At 39.2% G+C, this 27,503-nt stretch overlaps 4 protein-coding genes across 4 annotated transcripts; 3 read left to right on the top strand and 1 right to left on the bottom strand.

The window, feature by feature from the left end:
* The first annotated feature begins 7 nt into the window (after window positions 1–7).
* Window positions 8–11,825, top strand: LOC136239319 (kinesin-like protein KIF23). The gene is made up of 18 exons (XM_066030052.1): window positions 8–187; window positions 242–334; window positions 386–421; window positions 470–712; window positions 769–872; window positions 1,024–1,194; window positions 1,244–1,356; window positions 3,319–3,431; window positions 3,483–3,677; window positions 3,733–3,852; window positions 8,829–9,020; window positions 9,068–9,161; window positions 10,452–10,693; window positions 10,814–10,876; window positions 10,925–10,999; window positions 11,049–11,533; window positions 11,587–11,632; window positions 11,683–11,825. The coding sequence occupies exons 1-18, from the start codon at window positions 86–88 to the stop codon at window positions 11,746–11,748; spliced, it is 2,553 nt and encodes an 850-aa protein (XP_065886124.1). The 5' UTR covers window positions 8–85; the 3' UTR covers window positions 11,749–11,825.
* Window positions 11,806–13,582, top strand: LOC136239212 (serine beta-lactamase-like protein LACTB, mitochondrial). Its single transcript, XM_066029940.1, has 2 exons — window positions 11,806–12,536; window positions 13,105–13,582. Exons 1-2 carry the CDS (start codon window positions 11,806–11,808, stop codon window positions 13,580–13,582), a joined length of 1,209 nt encoding a protein of 402 aa, XP_065886012.1.
* On the bottom strand, window positions 13,557–25,453 carry LOC136239326 (ras-related protein Rab-11A-like). Its single transcript, XM_066030059.1, has 6 exons — window positions 25,296–25,453; window positions 25,081–25,242; window positions 24,997–25,030; window positions 24,747–24,940; window positions 14,870–15,030; window positions 13,557–13,756 (listed from the first exon to the last, which is right to left on the bottom strand). Exons 1-6 carry the CDS (start codon window positions 25,333–25,335, stop codon window positions 13,685–13,687), a joined length of 663 nt encoding a protein of 220 aa, XP_065886131.1. The 5' UTR covers window positions 25,336–25,453; the 3' UTR covers window positions 13,557–13,684.
* Window positions 25,383–27,381, top strand: LOC136239322 (disintegrin and metalloproteinase domain-containing protein 10-like). The gene is made up of 6 exons (XM_066030056.1): window positions 25,383–25,540; window positions 25,594–25,851; window positions 25,902–26,001; window positions 26,051–26,750; window positions 26,799–26,976; window positions 27,026–27,381. Exons 1-6 carry the CDS (start codon window positions 25,477–25,479, stop codon window positions 27,379–27,381), a joined length of 1,656 nt encoding a protein of 551 aa, XP_065886128.1. The 5' UTR covers window positions 25,383–25,476.
* The last annotated feature ends 122 nt before the right edge of the window (window positions 27,382–27,503 follow it).

Below are 27,503 nucleotides of genomic sequence, written 5' to 3'. Positions count from 1 at the left end.
GAGTCATTAAATAGGTGTTAAGTAAATACGTTGATTTGATTGGTTAGTTTGAATTTCAGCCGGCACGAAGTGTTGTGAACAAAAAATGAAACAAACTCCTCGGCCAACTCCAAGAAGCAGAACTCAGAAAACTCCCGCCGCTAAAAGAACACATGCGAAAACAGAACGCGAACAGGATCCGGTACAGGTTAGTTTATTGTCCACCTCTAGGGCGCTACATAAAAATTATCCCTATCACTAGGTGTATTGTAGAGTGAGACCATTAGCTAGTGAAGAGTTGGAGACTTGTGTAGACGTGATATCTGATACTGTAGTACAATTAGTACCACCACAGGTACCAGTATTGAGATTGTGTGCCGACATATTGACATTACTGTACTTGTAGACTTCACTAGCGTTTAAATCAGGTCACAAAAATGGGGTAAGCTGTTAGCATTAATAATGTAGTGATGTTATCATAACACCATAGACGCAACACGTATTCAAGCATGTGTTTGGTCCTGGTGCATCACAAGAAAACATCTTTGACAGTTTGGGGATGCCCCTTGTTCTGGACTTGTTACAAGGCAAAAATGGATTATTATTTAGTTATGGGATAACCAATGGTGGCAAGACGTTTACTGTAACAGGTGACCATGACAACCCTGGTATCCTACCAAGAGCACTCGATGTGATATTCAACTCCATTGATGGTGCCCAGGCCAAGAAATATGTTAGTGTATATATACTAGTGTGATGTCATCCCATGTTGGTGTGAATCGTTAACAGGTGTTTAAACCAGATCGGACCAATGGATTTGATGTACAGAGTGAAGTTGACGCCATCGCTGAAGAGGAGTTGAACCGGCCGAAGCAGCTATCAGCAAAGGCTCGGTAAGTTATGTAAAATAATACAGTGTATGCAATGATGACAGTGTAGTGTGTCATAATGATGGTATTGTGTGTTATAATTATGGTATTGTGTGTTATAGTGATAGTATAGTGTGTCATAATGATGATACAGTATGGTGTGTACTTGCTACAGCATGCAGCAAGCAGAGTTTGGAGACATGTTACGACCACTGGTGTTGGATGATTGCAAAGAAGTGGTTGACAATGACAGTAGCTATGCTGTATTTGTATCATACATTGAAATATACAACAATTACATTTATGATTTATTGGAGGATGTGCCAGTAGACCCTATCAAACCAAAGTGAGCTCATGGTTACCACAACAACCAATGTGCTATCATGATGCAATAGGCCACCTCAGAGCAAAGGGTTGAGAGAGGATAGCAGTCGTAACATGTATGTGTCTGGTGCAACCGAAGTTGAAGTACAGACCACAACTGAGGCCTATGAGCAACTGTTGAAAGGTAACCTTACAGTTGTGTTGGCATGGCTTCTTTCACAATATTATGTTGTTGTTTTTTGAGGGAGTTTCTAAGAATTGTGTCTTTCTTTTGTTGCATTTTTTTGTTTACATAGTGTATCCTTACTATCCTATTGACTAATAGTAACAATTATAGAGATGCATTGCTGGTATTAGTTTCCATTAAGCTGTAAAGGCATAAATAAGCATGATAATTGCTGCAATCTTGTGCAGTCAATTTCAGGATAGAATACAAAAACACGTAACATGTGTCATGTCCATAAAACGCACCAATGAAGCTATATAGGTAACTCAAGATTGTAGACTTTCAGTGCTGGACACTGTAAAGCAGCGATAATAATTTGTGTGCAATTTAAATTTGAGACTACAAGTTTTGTTGGCTGATTTCAATAACTCTTTTCCATAATGATGTCACTCTGTTATCTTTGGGGGGGACTCTAACATTTTCGAGTACCATTTTCTATGACAACAAATTTTTGATGCATTGTTTTTGAATTAATAAAACAACATAATTGTTGAGGTGGTGTGGTTGCTAGGTAACTATTTCTCACCCAATATTCATTTATGGCTGACGGGGGCCCAATGCTAATGTTGAGAATCCTCCAAATAGAGATCACCATTTTTTAATGTCACGGAAATCTCGTGATTGTTATGTACACATAGTTTTCATGGACACGGTCTATATCCTTTGGGAGTACTTGTTTTATAAACCCAGTTGGCAAAGTTTTGCAGTATGCTTTAAATTGTTTCTTTATATACAGGTGAAAGGCTTCTTACAAATTTTCACTGAAACTAAATGCTTGTATTATATGTTACACTACAACCCTACTGTAGTGTTGAGTGTACCATTATCAAACGGACAGTAGTACTGTTTATGTAGGGATATCTCCTGAAATTTTTGCACGCCACCCAAAATTCTGCCTTTGAAAATCATCCGAGAGACATCTTACGAGACAAAAATCACCTTTACGGAATAGTACTAGTCCATATGATACATAATACAGCATTAATCATTAATTATAACAAAACACTTACAGGTGGCCAGATATAGAATTTTTAAAAATTTGTCAAAGCTCAAATTTTAGACTGGCTGACCACAGTCGCAAGGCTAGAGGCCAAATGAAGCAGCACACGGCTACCATTTTATGCCACAAATTACAAACTCACTAGTGGGATGTGCCTTTTGGGGTTGCGATGAGTGTAGGCCCTGTCTTTTCTTTCATCTTCAATCAGACATGTCTTCATCCAATGAAGGCGTTAAGTTTCCGTTTCAACACTTTCTTTCAGCTGCATATTGTCACAGAATTATTTCAGAAGCGCTTCAGTCCCGGCGCTGCTATAAGAGGTATACAAGCTAGATATCTGCGATTGGGATCCCGTTCGCGACCACACCCATCAAATAAAGATCTAGGTGGACTAATAGTGATAGAGTATGGAGACCATGCACACCTCTTAACAGTCTAGCTATATTATATGTGCTTAACAGTAAACAAGATGCCCTCACCCCTAATTGGTCTAGCACCCTTTGGCTGACTCGCGATACTCTAATACAACAGTCACGTATGATATTCTAATTGAACAGTCACAAGTTACACTGTAACTAGCTAGCTAGCTGTGCTACAATGAAAAAGTAAACAAACTAGTATTTTTTTTTTTTTAACTGTCAATTTAAAAATGGATCTATCCATTAAAAGTAGTGAAACAGAGATGAATGATGGTGCTACAGCATAGCTCAGTAGGAAAGTCCCTATTCTGACACATTAGCTATATCAATTATTTTGTTTGTTCAATACCAAAATAGGGATCTATGCTGTAATACCATCATTCATCTATTGTTTCACTACTTTTATTACATAGATCCCCTTCATTTTTAGACTAACAATTTAAAAAAATACTATTGTGTCATTGAAACAATCTAAAGAAATTTCAAATAATGTTCTTGTAGGTCAGCAGCGCAGGAGAGTAGCCCAGACACTGCTGAACACTGAGAGCAGTCGCAGTCACAGTGTGTTTACTATTAGAATAGTTCAGTCCCCACTGGATTCCGCTGGTGATCAGGTGCTGTTGTTACCACTAGCAACAACACTGTGAGCATCACATGATCTACAGGTGTTGCAGGATAAGACTAAGATGACCATCAGTCAACTGTCACTGGTCGACTTGGCAGGTTCAGAACGTACCTCACGTACTAACAATGATGGTGATAGACTGAGGGAAGCTGGCAGTATCAACACTTCACTGATGGTATTGAGAACTTGTCTTGAGACTTTGAGAGATAACCAACTACAACATGGTAGTAATAAGGTAGGAGTTGTCTGTGTAACCTTGTCCTTGTCCTTCAACATGTCTCCTACTGCAGATTGTACCATACCGAGACTCCAAGTTAACATTGTTGTTCAAAAGGTATTTTGATGGAGAAGGTAAAGTCAGTATGGTGGTGTGTTTGAATCCTCGTGGCTCTGACTATGATGAGACTATTGTGAGTGGTGGCCACAACTAGTTTAGTTATTATGGGTGCACTAAATGATATTGATTTGTAGTATGGCTGCTTTATAAATGTTGTTTAGCATTTTGTCAAGGCCAACTATTGAACACATAACAGCAGTGTAGTCATAATGCTCACTGTGCTATGATCATTTTAATGCACAAACTAGCCATCGAGTACTTGTAGTTCATCTTACACAATGACTTATTAAATTCAACCCATAACTCACATTAGCATTGCCACAGACCACACAGGATAGCAGTTAACACAAAAGTAACAGTAAGTTGCAGAGCCCAATAAACTATCTAATAACAAAATCAGAATATGCATTGTCAGTAAGGCTTGATTCTGGTCACTTCACCTTATAGGACTGGATACTGATACATGCTCCTGAAGAGTAAGAATTGCATGTGAAAGATATGGTTTCAAGTATGTAGTACATACATGAGAACACTTGTATGGGCAAGGGAACATGTAACTACATAAACAGCAAATTCAAACAGGGCTGGCATGTACTATTACAAGTAACCTTAAAATTCCTTATTAGGATATTATACAAAGGTGCATGCTCAAGTACTATGTCATGTTACCAGCATGGTGAAGCGAAGCTATGGAAACGAGGTTGAATAGTGCAATGGAATAGGGATAACAGGACGGTCTTTATACATTTGTTAGTGATGCTGAATTATTCTAGTGGACTATTCCAAGCTGTTTGATGCACTCCTGATCCAAAGAACCAGAGGAGGGTGGACATGATTTAAGTGCTACTAAAATATATTACACAAATGTGTCTAATTGTGTGCTAACATTTAACATAAGAAAGTTGTTCCAAACTAATGTTTATTGTAGCATGTAATTAGCTGTGGAAATTGTGCACTAAAGTGTGTGACATCAATACCACCTTAAGATGGTGGTCAAGCGGATAACAGGCAGCCTGGCTATTAGAAACCTTATAACCTATGAAGTCACTGTTGTGTAATGCAGGCATGCCTTGGGTACTTGCACAGTTCATGATGGTGGTGATGATCTTTGCTGAGGTGTTTCACATGTAGAGAATATATTTTAATAACCCCTCAGTACAAGTTCTTGTAGAATAGAAACCCTCACAGAACACTACGTTGAACACGCTACTGTGAAATTGACATTGATCATGAAACAAGATGTGTAGTTCACACAATTGAGCGCCCATACTACCACTACACCTGCTAAGCAGGTTTTTCTGCTACAGCTCGTAACAGACCAAAATTTTGGATGCTAGTCATGGACGGGTTAAAGAATGTTCTCTTGTATAACCATCGCGCTGCAGTATATGTTTTAGTAGTAGGTCTACTTTTTCTGAGTTTAGTGCAAGTTTTGTGTGTTCTGTAGTGCCAGTGTTGATGACAATATGTAGGAACATGAAGAATCACTGGTTGCCAATAGGGGAATGATTATCACTTCACGTTTATAAACTTGTTTCAAGTAACATGATACGGTGTAATGCCAAAGATGAAATGGTATTATTTGCACAACATGAACATTGGTCCATAGTCTCGTATGGCCAGACAGATTTTTTCTTTGGTGTTGGGGTATTTCCCTACCCCAACACAAAAGAAAAAAGTGGTCTGACCACGTGAGACTAATAAGTCCATGCCTCCTTGTCGGCAGAATTCCCCTGAACTTTGTGTAGAGAGAAAGATACAATGGCGTTTCAAAAAAAAAGTTAATAACAATACTGGATGCCGCTTGACCGTCACCATGGTTTTCAAAGAAGAAAACATGCTTACCACTAAAACTTATAAAATTATCCTCATCCAACCCTACCGTTCACTAGTTTTGTATTATAATTTTGTGAAACAGTTAAAATGTGTCCACTGTCAAGGAATGGTTAGCTTGTGAAATACTTTGAAAAAAAAGCTTGTATGGTAACCAACCAATGTGTGATACAGAATAATACAAGAACACATAAAAATTTATAGCACATCGGTAAAAAGTACGGAAACAAAACTAGACAAAAATGATTAATTGTTTCTCATCCCCGCCCGCATCTCTTTTTATCCCACCACCTCTAATGCTGTTGTCAATCACATGCACCCTTATTTTGATGCTAAGAAAGTTAGCTATCATTTTGTAGCACAGCAAATGTCACTTGCTCCTCAGATATGGTCGTAAAACATAAGTATTAGTCATTAAAAGGCTTTAGCTAACCTTTATAGCAACAGACAGTTTGATTTGGAGTATTTTCTTTAATAATGAATAACAAAAAATGACCTACTGCCTGCATGGAAATCCGAATTTTTGTGGATGAGAATCAAGTAATTAAGTTTTCCTGGCCTAAGTTGGAGTAGTGCACAATATTAAATCACAGTAAAATAATAAATTTTCTATCCCTACTGTGCTTAAGATACCATAACGGAAATGCACAGTAGAGATATAGCTCTTATTGTTTTACTGTGATTTAATATCATGCACTACTCCAGCTTGTTTCAGTACTTTTTATCGATGCACTATGGTCCCTACTCTAGTTGAAAATTCCAAAAAAAATGTGTACTGTATAACAGGTTAATTTCAAATGGGAAATTTTCGAAAAGTAGCTGCTAAAATAAATTTCCAAGGTATAATTTTTGAATGCTTTATCGTCATGCTTAGCTCCACTAAAATTATTTTTGTAAGTGCATAAGTGAAGACGGTGACCACACATATCAGTACAATCGAAAATGAGACATTCATTAGATATTATTGTATTGGGACTGGTCCATTATAGGAAAGGTGGTTTTGCCAATGGGAAACAAGTAATCTTCAACGTCAATTTGCTGTGGGGGTGGCCATTGCAGCATCAACAAAAGCAGAGGTGTTAGCCTGCTAGGTACGGAAAGAGATATCAAGTATTCTTCTGTATTTCTTCTGCCCATGATGCTAAGGTGTGGAGTTATGTTTAATGGTGGACAGAGCTCGGCCTACCTGGCACAGGATAGCTTGATATTTGAAGAGTTAAATTTGTTTACTTATTTTGTAAAATAGAATTATTATGACCGGTGGACCCACATCAAACAAAAGAAATGGCACCGTGCACCCCAGCTACAGTAACAATTGTCATCTCAAAAGTGAAATATCCATTATGCTTCGTGGTTAGCTATGTTCAACTCGTTACACAGCATTATGAATTGAGAACTGTTCAAAAAGCACCTCCGCAATCAAAGTAGCCACAATGAAAAATGCAGACAATTTCCGTTGTGAAGGGAAGTCATCACGTGCTACCGCAAAATCGACACCTTTCGCTGACAGCAAAGATGAATGGGACACAAAGGAGGTATCACAATAGTACTGTATAGTAGGGACCACAAAGGAGTAGGCGTGGCCCACAAAATGACATCACCCAAAAACCAGCCTCAATTTTCACAGATGACGATGAGGAGGTAGTATTGGTGAGGTAAAACTAAGCCCAAACAAGTTTTCAGATTGACCCAAAAGGCTTTCGTTGCTATGGAATTTAAAGAAAAAAAATTTAATGGAATTTTCTACTGACTGACTAAGTAAGTGACTGACTGATGCCTCCAGACAAGCATAACTCGATAACAGCTTGATTTTTTTCACTGTTCGACGTCGATTCAGCTCGAGAGGTGCTTTTTGGCATACCACAGTACATACAATACATTCTTCATGGACTTACCAGTGTCCTCCTTTGTGTCCCATTCATCTTTGCTAACAGCGAAAAGGTATTTGGCGGTAGCACATGATGGTTTCCCTTCAAAACGGAAGTCGTCCGTATTTTTCATAGTGGCTATTTTGATTGTAGCGGTGCTTTTCGAGCAGTTATTGATTCTACTGTGTAGTGGGTTGAACATAGCCAACAACAAAGCGTAATAGATACTTCACTTTTCAGACGATAATTGTGGCGAGCGGTGCCATTTCTTTTGGCATGCATGAGTTCACCAGTCATAATAATTATTTACAACAAAAAAAAGTTAACAAACAAGTACACAAGAAATTTTGGAATTTTCAACTAGCGTAGGGACCATAACACATTGATAAAAAGTACTGAAACAAGCTGGAGTAGTGCATGATATTAAATCACAGTAAAACAATAAGAAGTGTTATGTCCCTACTGTGCATTTTTATTATGGTATCTTGAGGATGCACAGTAGGGATATACAGATAAACCAATAATGGGTGTGGTAAATATTTACAGGTGTGGTCTCCATGCTAGATTATTATTAATCAACCCAAAATTGTTAATGAGCATGGTCTCGAACCTTCATGGCATCTACCGGGTGTCCAGTATCTTTTACACAAGTATGTTAAATAATTTTGTGCATCTGAATGTGCTGCTAAAGGAAAGTGTTGATATGGAAAGTTAATACCTCGATATGGTTACAACCAGCCTGATTGAATATATGAGGAAGGACAGGGTGCAGAGAGATGCATATGTCGGAGCCCCAAAAGCCTGGCGAGTTTGTTTATTTTTGGTGTAAAATGGTGGCCATACGCTGCTTTGTTTGGCCTCCAGGCTTGCGACTGGTCAGGCAGACAAGAATTCAAGTTTGGGAATTTTTAGAATTCTATATCCGGGGGCCTGTTGGTGTTTTCTTGAGTATTTGATGTTAGATGGACTAATATTATTTCTTAAAGGTGATTTTCGTTGCGTAAGATGCCTCCAGGGTGATTTTTAAAATGCCATTTTAGGTGGCCTGCATCATTTCAGGGAGATCCTACTTTACTATCGTACTGTTTGATTCCTTGATATCGTTTTTTTGAATTTGTATGATTTTCCTCCAGAAGTGGAGGGGGCGGGCAACTGTTGTCCTTCACATAGAACTTCAAAAAATGTTATATCTCATGGCCTATATTATGCTATCCGTTTTAATTGCATAAGTTACTTTAGACATTGCCAATAATGTGATGTTGCTAGAAATGGTTATTATCATTATTATGTGTAATAACCCTAATGTGTTGTTTTCCCATATGTGGTAAACACATAATATGTTGTGTAGCATGTGATGAGATTTGCTGAACTAACACAAGAAGTGGCTATTGACCGAGCTACTGTAAATATTGCCGAGCACAAGGAAGGGTTAATTCCTGGACGTCGCCTTGCCAACCTAGCCTCAAGGGGTATGGCGGAAGTTGACGGTCCTGTGGTACACCCATACAAGTTAGCCTTACCACCATTTAGTATTGAAGAGGTAATCCTTGTTGTAACAGTAGTAGTGTTAATGTGTGTGGTACTCAGTTCCTATCTCTGGAGGCCATTGGGAGACTGAGGGTTATGCTAGAGGCTCGTTCCAAACAACGACAGATGCTAAGAGCAGAACAACAGCAGAAAAGTTAGTAGCCATTTGTAATGTCATCTCAAGGTGAACACATTTACTCCACTTGCTTACCAACCTCTGATTGGATTTCATTGGATTTCACTAATTATATTGTTGTAGTGTTCATGGCTATACATACTGTAAATCAGGAAAATTTTGGTGTAGAAAATTTTCGTCTATTAAAATGTGATGTAAAATATTTTGTCGCTAGCATAATAAGTGAAAAAATTTTACTATATGTTAATATTTCTATGAGTAAATTATTTGTATAGTTAAAAATTCATCGTTCTAATTTTTGTCAATACAACCAGTGATGAAAATTTTTTGACGTTTCCTGATTTACGGTAGTCCTGAGTGTGTTCAGATAATCAAAAGTTCAATTTATATACGCACAACACACATTTTGAACAAAATAGTCTAATAGAACAGTCATTTCTGCTTTTTTGATGTTTGGATAATGGATGGCTGGGTAATGGAGGGACATATCGTATTGCTTTCATATAGTGAATAGCTTCCAAATTAGCTCTGTGGGATTGTTCTGTTAGAGTATCTCGATCTTCTCATGCAAATGTGATAAGTCAAATCCTGCACCTTTTTTTCCTAGAATAATGCTCAGCACAATTTTCAGTCTGTTATACCCCAAGTTTAGCTAGCATAGCATTAATAAGGATGACAATTAGGGGAGTGGTTATTAAGGGTAGTTCAATAATTGATACCAAGAGTATATAATAATGGAGTAACATAACCTTACAAATCACTGTGTCATATTTTTCAATCAGTAATTGGACTAATTGCCTTTAAGTGAACAGAGAACTTGTTGATATTTGTAAAATTGAACTAGTAGAAGTGTAGTAACCTCTTAAACAGGGTGTACAGTGTGAATGATATTTAGGGTTAATATAGTCCTATAAGTTAGGGGTGGGGCTACCCTCCTGCCTATGGTCGCCTACACCTGGTGGACATTAATCCCTAATTTAGGAGGGATTAAATATGCAACCTTTGTGTTTATTGTGCTTAAATATGCAACCTTTGTGTTTATTGTGCTTGTGGTCCCTTATCATGTCTGTGGTCCGTTATTGTGCCTGTGGTCCCTTATCATGTCTGTGGTCCGTTATTTCCAATGCTATAAAAGACTGTGTACTTTATGACTTGCCATGGTGAATTATTTGCTTGGTCAAAAGTATTGTATTTTCGGGTTGATCAAGCAGTAGCTACTCCAAATCTCAAGAACTTGCAATACATCAGTTATGTGTTTGAGGGCTCAGTTGAACACTTACATACAATGACTGTCCGTCTTATTAACAGTGTTACAACTACAACAACTAATGGAGTTACAAGACCAGCAGAATAGTGACCTGAAGGGTCAAGTGACTAGATTGTCTGGTGACCTCTCTGGCCGGGATAAGGAGTTGTCACGGTTACGAGAGGAGTCCAGTCGTCAGATCAGTCATTTGAGTCACCAGTTAGAAGAGCAGCGGTCTCAATTTGGTCAGATTAAGAAACAAAATAGCAGATTGCAAGAAGAGCTCGATAGAACGATGAAGAAGGTAAACAGTACAGAAAAATTTATGGGTTCACCTTATCAATGAATAATGGTTGATAAGTTGACAATTTCTTTCATCATGTGGTATTTCACTACCTTACGTGATGATGTTATCCTACTACAGAGCAAACAGCTGGAGAGAACTGCTCAGGCATACCAGCACAATCAGAAGGAGTTACAGGAAGAGGTGAGGTGGGTGAGGCTAACTAACTCATGTGCTCTCGTACATTTGCAGTTGACACAAGGCAAACAGAAGATGGTGTCCATGCAAGGATTTGTGAGCCAGGAACGAGAGAAATATGAAAAGATGGTAGGTACTTACTAAATGGTTCTGTGTTAATGGCTGCTGCAACTATTAGACAAAGCAGTTGGCTAAGAAGAATAGACTACTATATGCTAGTGATGAGAAACTACGTAAAGTTCAGGCAATGGTCGATCACCCTCCACCATCACCCGGCAAGACTACAGAGTCATCCAATCAACCACTGAACATTCCTGTTCGTTCTAATGCTCATCGTAAACGTTCCTTCTCAGAGAACTGGCTGGACCATCGTCCAACAGGATCAGTTGAAAGTGGTACGGTGTTACAGCCGTTGATTAAACGCAAGAAGAGAACAGTGGCTGCCCCTAAAAGCAAGGACCTTGGATCAGCAGGTCGTTATTGTCTCACACATCAACAACAAGACACAGATGGAGAGATACAAACACAGCTGTACAAGGGTAGTGTGTTTCGTACTGCTGGAGGTGGTGCCAGTGTACAATTCACTGCGGTAGAAACACTCAGGCAACAAGCTGCTGACAAAGCAACTACACCTCCACCTGTTGCTATGGAAGATGACTCAAGGTACACTAACTCATTGTAACTAATGGCAACCGTTACTATGGTGATAATTGTAGTGGATCATGTGACAGTACTGGATCATGGACAGACGTGGAAACTAGAGTGAGTGACTATCATGTGAAATGTATCATTAATATGTGTTGTTTGTATAGTGTGCTGTAGCCATAGAGAATCATCCCGGATCAAGTCCCGCCTTAACACACGCGGTAGTCAAATAACTCGCTCCCACAATTGTTAACTGTATAATCTAATTAGTGATCACTGTAAATTGTGTAATGAAATATTTGCGAGCTGGTGTCCTATGCGGGTCATTGCTGGGGTTTTATGCTGTTAATAGAAATATTAGGTTCCGACAAGACAATCCTTACGATGATGCTATAGCTAAGAGCAGAATTCGGGTGCAGACTGCGATGATGCGTTATGGCGTTCCTGGAGCAGTAGTAGCAGTGGCGGTTAATGGCGAAGTGGTATGGAGCGAAGGACTGGGCCTTGCTGATGTGGAAAATAATGTGCCTTGTAGTGAAGATACTCCAATGAGGATAGCAAGTATTAGTAAGAGTTTGACTGCAGTGGCTGTGGCTAAAGCATGGCAGGACGGTAAACTAGATTTTGATGCGCCTATACAAAAATACGTACCGTCTTTCCCTGAGAAGAAAGTGGGCGGTGTACCAGTTGTGTTGACAATACGTCAGTTACTAAGTCACATGGCAGGAGTGAGACACTACCATTTTGACAAGGATGAGTTCTCCAGCAAAGAGTACCACATCACGGAACATTATGATAATGTGACTGACTCTTTGAAGTTGTTTGTTAATGATGAGTTAGTGTTAGCTCCTGGCAGTGGCTTCCATTATACTACTCACGGCTGGACATTGGTCAGTGCAGCATTAGAGTCTGCTATGGGCCAATCATTCCTTAGAATAATGAAAGAACAAATCTTCCGTCCTCTCAACATGACCTCCACCAGTGAAGAGCTACACACTCCATTGTTGCTGCATCGTGCTAGGTGAGGGATGATCACAACTCTTTGATGTGTGATTACACTACCAAATATGGCACCAGATGTTAAGTGAAGGTTTGTATAGGATTTGGGACATGTCCTTTATGTTAAGATAAATTATGTGACCAACTACCCCTAGTGATGTAGCCAATTACCTCTAGTGACGTAGCTAACACAACACATCCAACACTTGTTGTAATTATGGACATGACCTCTTCTATAGATTTCACAACACAAACTAGTTTCTGGATAGGGTGCTACACTTCACTTATAAAGACTTGAGATTTAGCTGTCCTAAATACTAGCTATATGAACCTTGTCTGCCACAGGAGGAGCTGGTGTCCAGTCATTTTGTCCTAGAAAAATTTGGTGACTGTTCTATTAGAGTTTGTTATTTCAATCCTCCAGTACAGTACCAAATGCCCAGGCTCACCTCTAGATATACCATTAAATCGATTGTTGATCTTTAATAGTTCATGCCATCTTCCTGTAAGAGTTGATATTTAAATGTTGATTCTTTAAATTATTTGTTTGTGTAAAAATCTTGTTAACTGATTTTCTTCAATGACCACAGGTATTATGTAAAAGACCACCAAGGAAGACTGTGTAATGCTCCTTACGTAGATAACTCTTACAAGTGGGCAGGGGGTGGGTTTATCTCTACAGCAACTGATCTAGTCAAATTTGGCTCTGCCCTACTTGCAGCAAGTAAACAAGACAGCAATAACCCAATATTGTCACCAAATGTTGTTGCTAAGATGTGGCAGACAGTTGCTAAGATGAGTGAGAAGTACAACTACGGCTGGGGATGGATGATAGTGCCATATAAGGACCATGTTTCAGGGGTTTCCCCATCATACACCTTCATTGGTCATACAGGAAAGGCTATTGGTGCAAGTAGTGCACTGGTGCTAGCCCTGCCCCCATCATCATGTGATCCACAAGGCATGCCCCCTAGTGATGTTGCAGTGGCTATCATATTTAACTTGCAGAACACGTCAGAAATGTTTGACTTAGCACAGAACATTGCAGAACAATTTGTAATGTTGTAACACACATCTACTTTATTAACACACTATTGTGACAAAAATTATTTCTTACTATTAACAAAATGTTTTAGTATAGTGATGATAAAATTGCAACACAATACACTATCACTGTTGTTGACCACAGGCCCCGCACATTCCTCCCTTCTTCTTCTGATCTGTATTACTGGTGGGACCAACCTGTGTGATAACAACAGTAGTAGTAGTAGTAGTAGTAGTAGTAGTGTAAGTGACAATAACCCAAAGGAGGTTAGTAACATGTCATACTGCTATGTGTGATTAAACAATAAAACAAGACACCTAAAATCATCACTATGAAGTGTTTGATCATATTTATGAGAAGTATGTATAAAGTAGCATTTGTTTCTGGTTATGAAAGCCACACAAAGTGTTGGGCAACTGAAAGAAGGACTCTGGAAACCATAATTTATAGATACAATTCATGCTTTATACTGATACTGAGGTGTTGGGGTTGAATGGGTTGAACTTTACTTAGAAATCACATGAGATGTTTGATGACATGTGACCAACCTCATCTGACAATAAGCCTTTTCCATAATGACGTCAGCAAAAAATGGCGACCTATATTTGGGGGACTCTAATGTTTTCAAGTACAGTTGACAAATGAAGATCGATCGTTTGTGTGATTCAGGAAGAAGATACTGAGCTAAAACTAACAGGTATGGGTAAAACGCAGCAGAATAAAATAGTTTACGTGTGACGTCATTATGGAAGAGGCTTATAAGCAGTGGAGGTTACACTACCAAATATGGCACAAGGGGTTGTGTTGAGAAGGTTTGCAAGGGATCTGGGACACATGTGATATACAATTGACCAATTTTGAAATGACATCACTCCCAGAAAGGCTGCCTCTATTTGGGGGACTCTAACATTTTAAAGCGGGTGATAAATGAAGTGTTTGTGAACTCACGACAAACAAAAACTGATGGCTACAGATATAAAGGCAACAAAAGTACTTTGTGTGGTTACAAACTTTCCACTGACTTTCAAAGATAGAGTATTCACTTATTTACATGCTAACGATAGCAAACCATATATAGCAAACAATGTAAGAGTACCCCAAAATAGAAATCTAGCATGACATCATTCAAAAATGACATTATTTGGCCTTTCAAGTGTGATTATGAAATTAGTTCCACATTTCTTTGAGATCACAAGATGACATGTGATCCACTGGTTACATTGTACAGTTATTTTGTGGTTGGCCAAATAACAGAAATCAACAACCAATGACTGACTTAGTAACTAGCACCACAATAGATAACAACTCACATGAATTGTAGGCATCTCAGCAGGTGAGCCGTTGTCGGCAGTCACTGGTCGTTGGTTCTGATTGACAATGTGATAAATCTCTGTAAGGATGTTCTGAAATGCTGCCTCAACATTGGTCGAGTCTAATGCTGATGTCTCAATGAATGATAGCCCATTCTTCTCTGCAGGAGTAATACACACACCATAATAACTACACAATGCTAGTGGTCTCACACAAATCCAGCAATGTATTGCCTATATAGCAACTGTCTCAACTACCATTACTATTACTAGATGAATAAAAAATTGAAAATTTCAAATGGGGAATAGGGATATAGGGATTTGTGGTTTACATTACCACCCCAGCGATCCCTATTCCCAATTTGAAATTTTTATTCAACTAGTTTATGTAATTTTTCTAAATCCAGTAATGGATTAACTTGTTAGACATCTTGGTATAGTCAACAGAGATTTATCAGCGCAAAAGATTAACTATGTATATAGGCCTACATAGTTAAAGACGGTACCCTGATGTGAAAAAAGCACCAAAGCAGATACCACACATGCCTATAGCTATGTATAGATATTGTCATGAGACGTACATGTATGTGCAATTATAGTCTTGGTACTCTCAGTTGTCATCGTTACACTGGTATCCTTAATACTAATAGTATAAGGGCCAAACCAAGTTGTTTCCTAGATTCCTACTTCAAACATTTCCTAAACTGATGCGGGTGGACGGTTATTATTCATTTTTTAATATGGCCAAACCTTGAAGAAAGCACTAAAATAACCCACTAACATAGTAATAAAAATTATTTGAAATTCATGTTCAAGATGGAAAAAACGATGGAAATTTTGTGGTTCTAAAGGAAATGGGAATCCAGGAATAACTACTAATGAAGACACACCAAGATGTGATGTACACTGAGCTAAGTAGCTAACTGTCAAGACACATGGAATCCTGACATGTAAAAGTTCAATAATCTAGTAGTCTCATAACAGACACCACAGAATCATTAGTTCTAAGTTGGCTATTAATACATCAAATGCTGTGGTCAGTGTGATATACCATCATGTGATACCATCATGTGGCACTACATGTGATTAGTTCATAAACCACAATATTCCTTCAAGTAGAGGAAGGTGCTAGGCTCAGCCTATAGTGAGCAGTAAGATCGAAGCTATGAGTGAACACTCTTATGTATTTGTAGCAACTGTGTGCAATGCATAACCGCCCATGTATAGTCACAGTAGGATAACTATCTATAAACAAACCTTTTTGCACAGGATATGCTTCCTGAGTTGTATTGAGCTTTAATATAATGGATAACAATTCCTGAGTTGTATTAAGCTTTAATATAATGGATAACAATTCCTGAGTTGTATTAAGCTTTAATATAATGGATAACAAGCTGAATACGCAAGCAAATCCATCTTCAAGACATTTAAGCATGTCAATCTATAGCTTCTCGTATGGAATGATGGCTGAGCAAGAAGAAAAGGGTCCGGTTTGGACTGTTCCTGTTCAAAAACAAAGCCTAAAGTACGTAACAGACACTAACTCATTCAATAAGCCTGCTACTTTTTATCCTAGAATTCTCCTTGTATAATTTGTTACGCCAAATAATTACTATGAATAATATGAATATGAACAAAATGGCAAATTTTAGTTGTGTCTGAAATACAGTTGTTTCCCTTTCACTTGATACTTACTAGTGGGCCTATACTCATTGCAAAGAACCACCAGAGGGTTGTTTTGAGCTGAAGGATGCTTTTCAAGGTGGTTTTTAGGTGAGTGTTCTATTAGGATTTTTGCAAAAAAACATGGCGATCCCTATTATGAACCCACTATTGTGGTTCATGATATCATAGATAGACTACTCTTATCTATATATGCGACTAGGTCTGGCAAAACTGGTTTGATTTTTCACCGAGGACACAAAGCTACATGAATAAACTATCAAGTTTTACAATCAAAATCAGCCAGACTTGAGTGGTCTGCTTTTTCTGGCTGCTTTTCCCAAGCACAGTGGCGAGCCATACCAGAGGTCTGGGGTCCCAATGGAGCTCTGGCCAGTCTGGGGATGACTATGTGTGGCTGTACAGCTTCGTGAAGCTAAATAAAGACCTGTGCTGTAAATGTTCTTTCATTGTGAGACCTTAATGGCTCATAAGTTGGCCCAATCCATCCCTACGCCTTCCTCTTTAATTGTAGAGCTGGGAGATTATATCGATTGTGGGATTAATCGTGAATTGTCTCTGAACATTGTGATGTTGATACATAATCTAAATAATCATGATGTTGTGACATCACAATGTATATTAGCAAGAGCAAGAGTTCATAATATATATATATATATACTGAGGAGAGTGTCCTACTCTCGTATACCCCTGTAGAAGGGCGTATCGTGAAGTTGTGATGCAGCACTTTCTGAGTTTGCCCATTTTCCTTTGTATAATTAATGATGTCATTAGTTGAACATGGTATCAATTGATCGCGTGCCTAACAATGTCGACCAAATTAACTCCAGCTCTAAGCGTTTCTCACTGAACTACAATTTCTTCCTTCATGGGTTATGATCGTTTCTTACTAGGCCAGTGTAAAATGGTGCTAACGTTACAGCTGCCCGTACGTCACAAACCACAACAACTTGTCGTTACATCATAACTTCACGATACGCCCTTCTACAGGGGCATACGAGAGTAGGACACTCTCATCAGTATATATATATTATGAACTCTTGGCAAGAGTGAATTATTCACTCTTGATATTAGTAGCTGCAAAATGGTGACGCACACTGTTATGGAAGACCAGAAAACAAGCCTACACTTCTGAGACAATTAATTGTGTAAATAAATCTTATATGTAATAAAAAGCTTACCTATTGGAAATTTTATTATTCATTACGCTATTTGTATTAAACTGTAACTGCCTATGGCCTTAATTGTGTGAACAGTTGTACACAATTTGACCTTGTTTTGTTAAGATAAATAATTCATATAAAGTTGTGCATATACAATGGTATTGATTCATGTAAAATTATAGCATCGTGATAGTTATCATAATCGTGATATGTTGCATCCTACAATCGTAAAATGTCACAATCGCTCAGCTCTAAAACGGCAGGAAAATTAAGTGTTGGCTCCTTCCACTGTGGATGCTCTTGAAGGTAAGAAGTTGTTGTAAATTGTGTAAAAATTTAGTACACTTAGCTTCATCCATTGGTGAGCTACAACACACTGAATACTTAAAACCGACATTTCTCGATACTTTTTTAAATAGGCGATAAGACTGCTTTTGTCAGACTGGGTCACATAATATAAAGCTGAAACTGTCTGTCTGTCTGCATTCCATTTGAGTTCACGCATTCTTCTCACCAGTTGCTGCGCATATCAAAGTGGTTTTAGCACCAAACAAAGCGCTCATCATCTAGGAATAAGCTAGCGTTTAAATCAAGCTTCTATAGTGTGTTCACGTTGAGCTGAATCCTGAAAAACAGCTAAAAATTAAAAGTGGATTTTTTCTCAACAGAGTTAACATTTCAGCCAACCAGATGATTATTGGTAACAGCAAAGGTGTCAACAACAGACACGTACGGTTTGGCTCCATTACAAGTTCGGGAAAGGGCTGCAATGGACACTGTACTTATATGGCTTCCCAATAGGAAATGTGTTGTGAAAATTTTGATTGGTCGTAAATATTATGTCAAACATTTGAATAAAAAGATTTTGAAACATTTTTAGCAGGTCAAGCAGTACTACAAATGAGCCAAATTTCAAGATCGTGTGTAATTGCATCCATGAGTTATTAAATGTTTTTGAGGGTTCAGCTCAACGTGAACATACTATAGTTGCCGTTGCTCGTCGTTTACAGTACGTTTAGTGCAAGGGTGTAGAGCAAAAATTTGCTTGAATTGTTTCTGTAAGCCACAAGTAAAGACCTATTCCAATCAACTTACGCATGCTTTTATAAGATGGCTTTAATCCCAACTTTTATGTTACACAATTGGCATAGTGGTAGGGCACGTGCTGTAATGAGCTATTGTTGTAATGTAATGAGCTATTGTTGTAATGTAATGAGCTATTGCTGGAAATACGCGAGACTATGTCTATAGAGTAGACTTTGTTTAAAATTTGAAGGAGTATAATATTATATATATATACCATGATCACATGAAACTTCAAAGGCACCGCTGGTTGCATATAGGGTATACACACCCCCAACCCTCAGGTGAGCATATATATATATATACCTACCTGAGGTGTAACTCACCCAGGTAAGTATATATAATTCACCTGGGATGTCACGTGACACATTACAATTACAGGTTGATAGCCCGACGTGGGCGGGCAAATAACGCCCACGCTAGTCACCCAGATGACTCAGGCTAATAGCCTTCGTCACGCTAGGCGATCAATCATCCCAGCCAGTAAGAATCCAACCACTGGACTCATTTTATACCCATACCTAGCGACTTCGATGATGGGTGGCAGCAAGTAACGTTGCTCCTACGTTTGCTGATATGAACGGACAAGTCCTGGCGATATACGGAGATATGTTTACTAAGTCCCACAATCAATTTGATTCTTCATTGTGAGAGCTGAATTGTGAGAGAAACGTTTCCAGCGTGTCTACCATGCCAAAGTATGGCGAATTAAGTGTAAGTATATACTTTAAGTTGGTCTGTGTGCATATGGATTGTTAGTAAGTAATGTAGTGCGGATTAATTTAGAAACATGGTATATATCATATGAACCATGGCTCTCGGTGTATTGCACTTATATACACCCCTCCTCTGACTTCGGAGTCTGGGTGTATATAAGTGCAATACACCTCGTAGCCATAGTTTATATATTACATATATATATATCTAGCCTGCAGGGTGATCAACCACCCAAGCCAATACGAGTGCAGCCACTGGATGTATTATATATGCATGCCTAAAATTTTCGATTATGGGTCAGCAGCTAGTACGTTCTGGTTACATTCGGCTATGATAAACGGACATATCCTAGAGAATTTCAGTTTCACGAGTTTAATGCTTTAATCAGTGCTATTGAATCGTTTATGGAAAAAGTACGGAGTTCACTGAAGGCCTAGACAGGTAGACAGGTAAGCTTGCTTGTAGAGTGGTTACTCCGTGCAGAGTGGTAGCTTCGTGTCTGTATTTGAAAACCTGAAGAAACAATTGATGAATAAGCTATAGCACTAGTTCTCACCTTAGCCCAACATTTTTTACTTATAGGATGGCGAGGATAACAAAACGCCCTAGGTCTCAGTGGTTTTCATGGTGAAATCCAAGTTGTGTATCCCAATCACATGAGTATTAATCGATCCCCACAATCGATTTTGGCCTCAATGTCTATATAATCACTGTTGTAACCCGGTCTACATTTTGTATACGAAACATAGCCTGGGTGGCTCCTTTGATCTGAGGTGTGAAAGTGTTACATATACAAATGCCTTAGCTTGCATGTAGTTAACCCTGCATGTTCATATTTCACTATACCTACTTAAGACGACATAAGGATCCAATATGTCATATCAGTTGTCCCTGCATATAAAGTAGGTACCTATGCTTTGGTTTGTTCTTTACAGCATATTGAAGACAATGGTAGGGAAGACTCACTGAATAATTGAGCTACATTCCTGTCAAACCACAAACAAACAATTTTGGTGTTTAGCATCATTAATTTGGTATGCTTGCAGGATGGCATAAGTTTGCATGCTGCTCTCTGTTTCCGGCATTTATACTGTGGAGATGGTCCTGCATGTAGGGCAGGTACTAATGCTAGTAAATCACAAAGCTGAATATGCACTAATTTCTTAGAATATTTGTAAAAGTAGCGACAAACGCAACTGTTGTCATTTAGCTCCTTCACTTGGCAATAGATTTTAGGCTTCAATTATAGACTAGCAAGTATTGATATATAGCCCCATCCGTCTATTGCTAGCTACTTGTGTGTTTGACTAAACTTAATATGCAAAGCTATACCTCCAGCATTATAACACCTAGATAATGTCTGCTTTACAACTAAGAATCTGTTTTCAGTGAGCCCAGTCCACAAAATAGAGTTGCTCAATAGTGGTGCAATAATACACTCACTCACAATACACTTCCACTGCTCAAAGTTAATACTACTCTATTTAATGAGCAGTCTGCTGTTGTTTTTAATCTAGAATTAATGGCTTGAATGAAAGTTGATGAACTCTTGATGAAAATGATTAGGGCAACAACTGAGATACAACAAAGACCTCCCATACTACATGACCACAATTAAAGCAATTTATTGGAATATCATAGACAACTAAGGGTGAATTGTTCATAAGTTAATCTACCCACACAGAAGCAGTGGAAAGTCCACACAGAAATTCCCACTCCATACGAGAATAAGATATGTTACACAACATTACTTACTCTATAACAAGACAGAAGCCAGCCCACAGAAAATTTCTCACACAAGATGGTGACCCTCACACAAGATGGTGAACCTCACACAAGATGGTGACCCTCACACAAGATGGTGAACCTCACAAAAGATGGTGACCCTCACACAAGATGGTGAACCTCACACAAGATGGTGAACCTCACACAAGATGGTGACCCTCACACAAGATGATGACCCTCACACAAGGTTGAAAGTACAGCCACACGGAATTCAGTATCCCACAATATGGCAACAGAATTTCAACTAGTAATCTCAGTACACTACTTGAGCAAGAGACTATTCTATTGGAGGCATATGTTACATGGTAACCCACACAAAGGATATAAGAGAGAAGCATGCTTGCACTAGCCCTCTTTTTAGAACTGTCTCAAACCAGACAGAATTCTAACCAAGTGTAAACACATGCCAGTCTGTGACCCAGCAGTTTGATCTGTCTGTAATAAACTATAACTAAAATGGAGACTATTTCATTGCACCAAAGGACAATAAGGTATTCAGATGACAATGTAATAGAATAACAGGTTAGAGAACAACTCGACTACTTTAAAACTAGCTCACCAGATCAAATAACTGTACTTCAATAAGAAATGTGATTGAGTGCTTAAGCTTTTAAGGCTCTGTAGTATGAACTTGACTCGAAATTGATCTAAATTGCACCAAATCAATCTCGCTCAGAGCTATCTATAACACAAACAGGCTGTAGTTAATAAATCTCTTTCAAATTAATTTCGACTGCATTGGTTTGTATTATAAAGGACAATTAGCCTCCCAGTACAAGGGGTTATTCTTGTACATAAAATGAAACCTCATTACATGTACAATAATATGTAAAACACTAAAGTGCAATTTCAACACGAAGCAATGAACGGCAGACATTTTGTCCACTATATCTCAATGGTATATGATACAGGGATCAATTAGGTATCAAGCGATCTTTTGCATACTAACTTCAATAGCACATAAGGATGGCACTTAACATTGACTATGTCTTGAAGTCATGGCAAACCGTAAGGCAGTTTTGCAAGATGTGCCAACCATTTTATCAGGACACTGATATTGAGTACTGTATTATTATATTAGCAACTTTCTAATATTAATGTTGTGGCCTCACAGTCATTTATAGTGCGATTACACTAGTAGCTCCAGCTCGGTACAGTACAGCACGGTACGCTACGTTTTAAGTGCGCGTTTACATTGGTAAGGAAATAACCGTGCTGGGCAAGTTTATACATAAGCACGTGATGGCTAAAGTATCGTCCTACGAGATGCCTTAGCCGTTTTCAAGAGCTATTGCTGTCGTACAAGTTACCAGCAATCCGTTTGAGGGACAATATCAGCGGCTACCGCTTGGTGGACAGCTCATTTCAAGTCGAACGTGGTAACTGGACTTGTTTCACGTTTGGCCATGGTAGAAGCCATCGTATTTACGTACAGCAGCCAAGGGTATAGCAAGGTTTGTTTCAATTTGTCTACCGTGCCGTACCGAGCCAGCACGGTTGAAGTAGCAGGGCCAGGCGAGCCCGGCACGTTACGGTTCGGCTCGATACCCGTTTACACTAGTAAAATTAAGTGTACCGTGCCGTGCTGTACTGTAATCTACCATGTACAACTGCTAGTGTAAATGCACTATTAGACCTCTAGTACTAGATCCAGATACAAAAGTACAATTTATAATCAAGCCAAAAAAAGTGTTGGCAAGTTCACTATAGAATTTGTGGTACACCAGTCCATATCATTTTGTATGAACCTATAAAATTACAGGCAGGCTACAGTTTGTAACACCACAGTATTGCAGTAATACAAAATTAAACCGCATCAAAAACAGACACCATGGTTTAACTAAATTATATACAGTTCAGCACTCACTCACTCACTCACACACACGCACACACACACAAAGCATCAATGTCTTAGTAGCTGTGTAAAACAGGTATTGCCATTCAGTAAACCACTACCCGTGCACTAGATCCATTACAACTAAATCCTCCTGGGACAACACCAATAACTCACATGAGGTTGTATGTATCACAGATTGTGGTGGTAGTTCCACAACAATCTTAACAAGATGTGGACAGTTGGGTTGTGAGGAAGCACAGCTTAATGGTTTGAGCATTGGCGAGGCATTCATAAGGGTGGTTAGATTTGATGCTTACTGATACACAGTTGCTGTTGTGCAAGAAACCATACTCACATTACTCCAGCTACAGTATTAACATAGATATACGACTCTTAATAGGGATTGGAAACAGCGTCACATGCCCAGTATACCACCTGTACAATTGACATCACTGGTTAGATACGAGGCGTGTTTCGCTTGTTACCGCTTTGAAGAGCATGAAAAGACTAACATTTCTCTTCACTGTCAACTATCAGTGTAGGTTTAGTACAATATGAAAGTTCTCTATGGTTGAGCGATACAAGTTACTTTGGTGGAAGTCACTGACTGGCTTTTTCCACAGAAGAAACTTGTCATATCGTGCCGTTTTGGTATCCCTTCTACACCAAGGTATGTTTCTGTAGCCACACCTCTAGATTAAATGCTGCGTATTTCCTTGGTTACAACTTGGCTAGGTGTTGTTGCACCGTCGTGTTTCTTAACTCCTAACTCTGCACAGCTGCTGTCTAGCATAACCGTTTGTATTTCAAACTTTAATCTAATACTAAAGCTGTGGAATAAAGCTAGTCTATAGGATGGTAGCACACTTCACTCTTAGGTTCTAAATCACTCTAGCAATACCTTTAAAACTTCACTAGGGGCCAATTAAAGTAATATACAATACAAATTACTGAAAACACCTGTAACATTCGAAACAAGCCTATTTCTGGCATGTGACGCTGTTTCAAATCCCTATTAGGAACTCAATTGCTCCGATACACACACACACACACACACACACACACACACACACACACACACACACACACACACACACACACACACACACACACACACACACACACACACACACACACACACACACACACACACACACACACACACACACAGTACATGCAAGATGCTAACTTTCCACTTCAATTTAGTTAAAATTGAACAAGAAGGAATAACAGGTGTCATTTCATAAACAGCTAATAGCATAATGAGGTCGTAAGGGTACATTGTGTAATGTTTAATGACCACATCAAAAATACTGTTTACAAACTCCTAAACCATGTACCCAAAGTATTAGAATACAGACTATTATACTACCAGAGGTGGTTGATCACTATCATCATTGATCTTGTGATTTCAAAGAAATGTTGAACCATTAACACCTCAGATTAATACCAAATATATTCTATAGGAGGACAAATCGTAATGTGTCCAGATCCCTTACAAACCTTCTCAACAACACATTACTTTCCTAAACAACCCTTAACACCTGGTGACATATCACAGTGTTATGATGGTGTGATCAACCTCCTCCTCCTCGTTAAGAGTTACTACCTGCAAATCCTTTTGCCTCTTCAGTGGGTACAGCTCTCAAGTGTCTCAGGTCACATTTATTTCCTACCAACATAATAACAATATTAGAGTCTGCATGATCCCTGAGCTCCTTCAACCATCGTTCAACGTTCTCATATGTTAGGTGTTTCGCTATATCATAAACTAACAAGGCCCCGACTGCTCCTCGGTAATACCTAACATGTACACAACAACAAATATACACCCCTCCACATTATTAACCTCTTCTTACGCGCTAGTGATAGCTCGATATCTTTCTTGTCCAGCTAGAAGATAAAATTCTAATTAATGCCACTCTTTATGCCACGTAACTGACCAGTATCCCAGATCTGAGCTTTAATCGTCTTCTCGTCAACACGAATACTTCTAGTGGCGAATTCCACTCCTATTGTACTCTTGCTCTCTAAGTTAAACTCGTTCCTTGTAAAACGCGACAGTAAGTTGCTCTTGCCCACTCCGCTGTCTCCGATGAGGACAACTAGAGGTGACCAGGCCATTTCAGTACAGGGACGGGTGACGCACAATTATTACCTTTGAACAAGAAATCGTATTCGTCTTCCTTGGCAGACATTCAGCTACTAGCTCTCACAAACTCGTTTGGGAAGTTCACTTTGAAAGTTTATAATTATCACGTGATACCCAAATATCTTACAAGGGCGGCAGCCAGTTTGGACACAAAATCACGCGCCCCAAACAAGGCTTGCCAATTGACATGATGTGTAAGAACTTGTTGGTGATATTCGTAACGATCTGTTTGATCGTGACTGGAAGCGAAGGTACGTTGTTTGTAGGCGGAAAGTGTAACTATTCTGGGGGTGTGGTTGTTTAGGTAACAGGCTGAATGACTACATTAAGCACTACGAGCCGTTGAGTTATGACTCTGACGCATTAATGGATGAACACACGCGGCTAACTCGCTCAGCGAGTGGCCCCAGTCATTTACAGTTGCACTTTAGCGCGCTTGGACGTTCGTTCAAGTTGCGCCTGTACCAGGGCTCTCCTAGTTTAACAAGTGACGCAGTAGTAATGGTGGATGACAAACCAGTGACTCATTATAAGTCGCTACTTTATCATGGAGTAGACGAAGGTGAGTCAACCACAACTTTGTGAGGTATGTCATTGCCTGGCTGTACACAGATGACTCAAGTGTCCGTGTTCATGGTAACATGGCTATGGGCGTGTTCTCAGGACAGATACACACTTCAGACGAGACCTACTTCATTGAGCCATCATCTCGGTGTGTTGCTACCAAGTCATGTGATTTAACGTGAGACTTGTTTTATCAGGTATGTCCGTGGCACAGAGGCTCACTCAGTGATTTATCGATCATCAGATGTTGTTATGCCGGAAGGTGGGGGCACATGTGGACACAGCAATGAAGACATCTACAAACACCTTGCCAAAAAGAGCACCATCACCAAATCACAAAAACGTGTCACTCGACAATCAAACTCTACCAATACTCGCTGTGAGCTAAAGGTGATAGCTGATGATCAATACTACAACATGATTACAAGTGAACTTGGTAATGATCCTTCACTTAAACAAGCAGTTGTCATCAGCTTTATGACAGCATACGTTGATGCTGTTCGAGAGATTTATGAGAGAACCAACTTTGGTGGTCAATTAGGGATCACATTTGCCATTGCCAATCTAATTGTTGAAACTGAACCCTCTCCACCATTTGATCGCCCTAACCTTGGAGTGGAGGCTTTCCTTGATTTCCATTCCCAAGCAGACTATTCAGATTTTTGCTTGTCTTATCGTTTTACAGCTAGGGATTTTGATGGTGGAGTACTAGGCTTGGCTTATATTGGCAAATTGCCAAATTCGGGATCAGTTGGTGGTATTTGTGAGAATGTTCGACCAGGACCACAGACCCTTAACACTGGCATTGTCACTATTGTGAACTATGAAAGAGAAGTCCCTCAACTGGTAGTCCAGTTGACATTTGCTCATGAGATTGGACATAATTTTGGTTCTGAGGTTTGTAATGGTTATTGCCTATTGTTGCTATGGTTACCACTACTATAGCACGATATGACAACCAGTTGTAGTCCAGGTGATGAAAATGGCGGGAACTACATCATGTTCTCTCATGCCTCAACTGGCTCTCAACCTAACAATGATGATTTCTCTCAGTGTAGCCGAGATATGATGACAAGGTTGATTACTGGCAAAGGACAGGATGCAGTGAATGGCTGTTTCACTGGTGTGTATGTGTGTGTGTGTGTGTGCTGATTATGATGATGTCTCTACAGCCAACGAAGGAGCAATTTGTGGTAATGAGATTGTTGAAGATGGTGAAGAGTGTGATTGTGGACGAGATGCTAGTGGAGAATTCAACAATGACACTTGTTGTGATTGTCCATCATGTACCTTACCAGTTAGTATTGTTTGCAGCCCGTCCCAGGGACCATGTTGCTCATCCAGTTGTCTACTGCTTACTAATAGTACTGTATGTCAGGCTGAAACTGAGTGTCAAGAAGAATCTGTCTGCAAATATCCTTGTTTTGTGTGTGTGTGTGTGTACTTGTGCATGCACCCGCCCACATCTGTGCCCTTGAGACATGGCCTGCAGTGTATCAGTCCTGCCTCCAGTAGCTCTGACTCATAGCACCTAAATTGTTTCACAAGGTGCATATATTTTGTTTGTGGGTGTGTAGAGTATTTTATGTACACTAACATAAGATAGCTGCTGTGTGGTCACATCTGACAGTTAGTCACCTTAACAAACTG

This window comes from Dysidea avara, chromosome 11 (genome assembly GCF_963678975.1).
Source record: "Dysidea avara chromosome 11, odDysAvar1.4, whole genome shotgun sequence".
NCBI classification, from domain to species: domain Eukaryota; kingdom Metazoa; phylum Porifera; class Demospongiae; order Dictyoceratida; family Dysideidae; genus Dysidea; species Dysidea avara.
Note: the sequence above shows the minus strand (reverse complement) of the source record. Positions and strands in the feature narration are given on the sequence as shown.

Coding starts and splice junctions, on each gene's coding strand:
- LOC136239319 (XM_066030052.1), top strand. CDS start 86: ATGAAACAAACTCCTCGGCCAACTCCAAGAAGCAGAACTCAGAAAACT. Junction 188..241: donor GCGAACAGGATCCGGTACAG/GTTAGTTTATTG, acceptor CCCTATCACTAG/GTGTATTGTAGAGTGAGACC. Junction 422..469: donor AATCAGGTCACAAAAATGGG/GTAAGCTGTTAG, acceptor ATAACACCATAG/ACGCAACACGTATTCAAGCA.
- LOC136239212 (XM_066029940.1), top strand. CDS start 11,806: ATGAAATATTTGCGAGCTGGTGTCCTATGCGGGTCATTGCTGGGGTTT. Junction 12,537..13,104: donor TTGTTGCTGCATCGTGCTAG/GTGAGGGATGAT, acceptor CAATGACCACAG/GTATTATGTAAAAGACCACC.
- LOC136239326 (XM_066030059.1), bottom strand. CDS start 25,335: ATGTCTGCCAAGGAAGACGAATACGATTTCTTGTTCAAAG. Junction 25,243..25,295: donor ATACGATTTCTTGTTCAAAG/GTAATAATTGTG, acceptor GGTCACCTCTAG/TTGTCCTCATCGGAGACAGC. Junction 15,031..24,746: donor AGAGGCAAAAGGATTTGCAG/GTAGTAACTCTT, acceptor TTACTCCTGCAG/AGAAGAATGGGCTATCATTC.
- LOC136239322 (XM_066030056.1), top strand. CDS start 25,477: ATGATGTGTAAGAACTTGTTGGTGATATTCGTAACGATCTGTTTGATC. Junction 25,852..25,901: donor TTATCATGGAGTAGACGAAG/GTGAGTCAACCA, acceptor GGCTGTACACAG/ATGACTCAAGTGTCCGTGTT. Junction 26,751..26,798: donor GACATAATTTTGGTTCTGAG/GTTTGTAATGGT, acceptor CCACTACTATAG/CACGATATGACAACCAGTTG.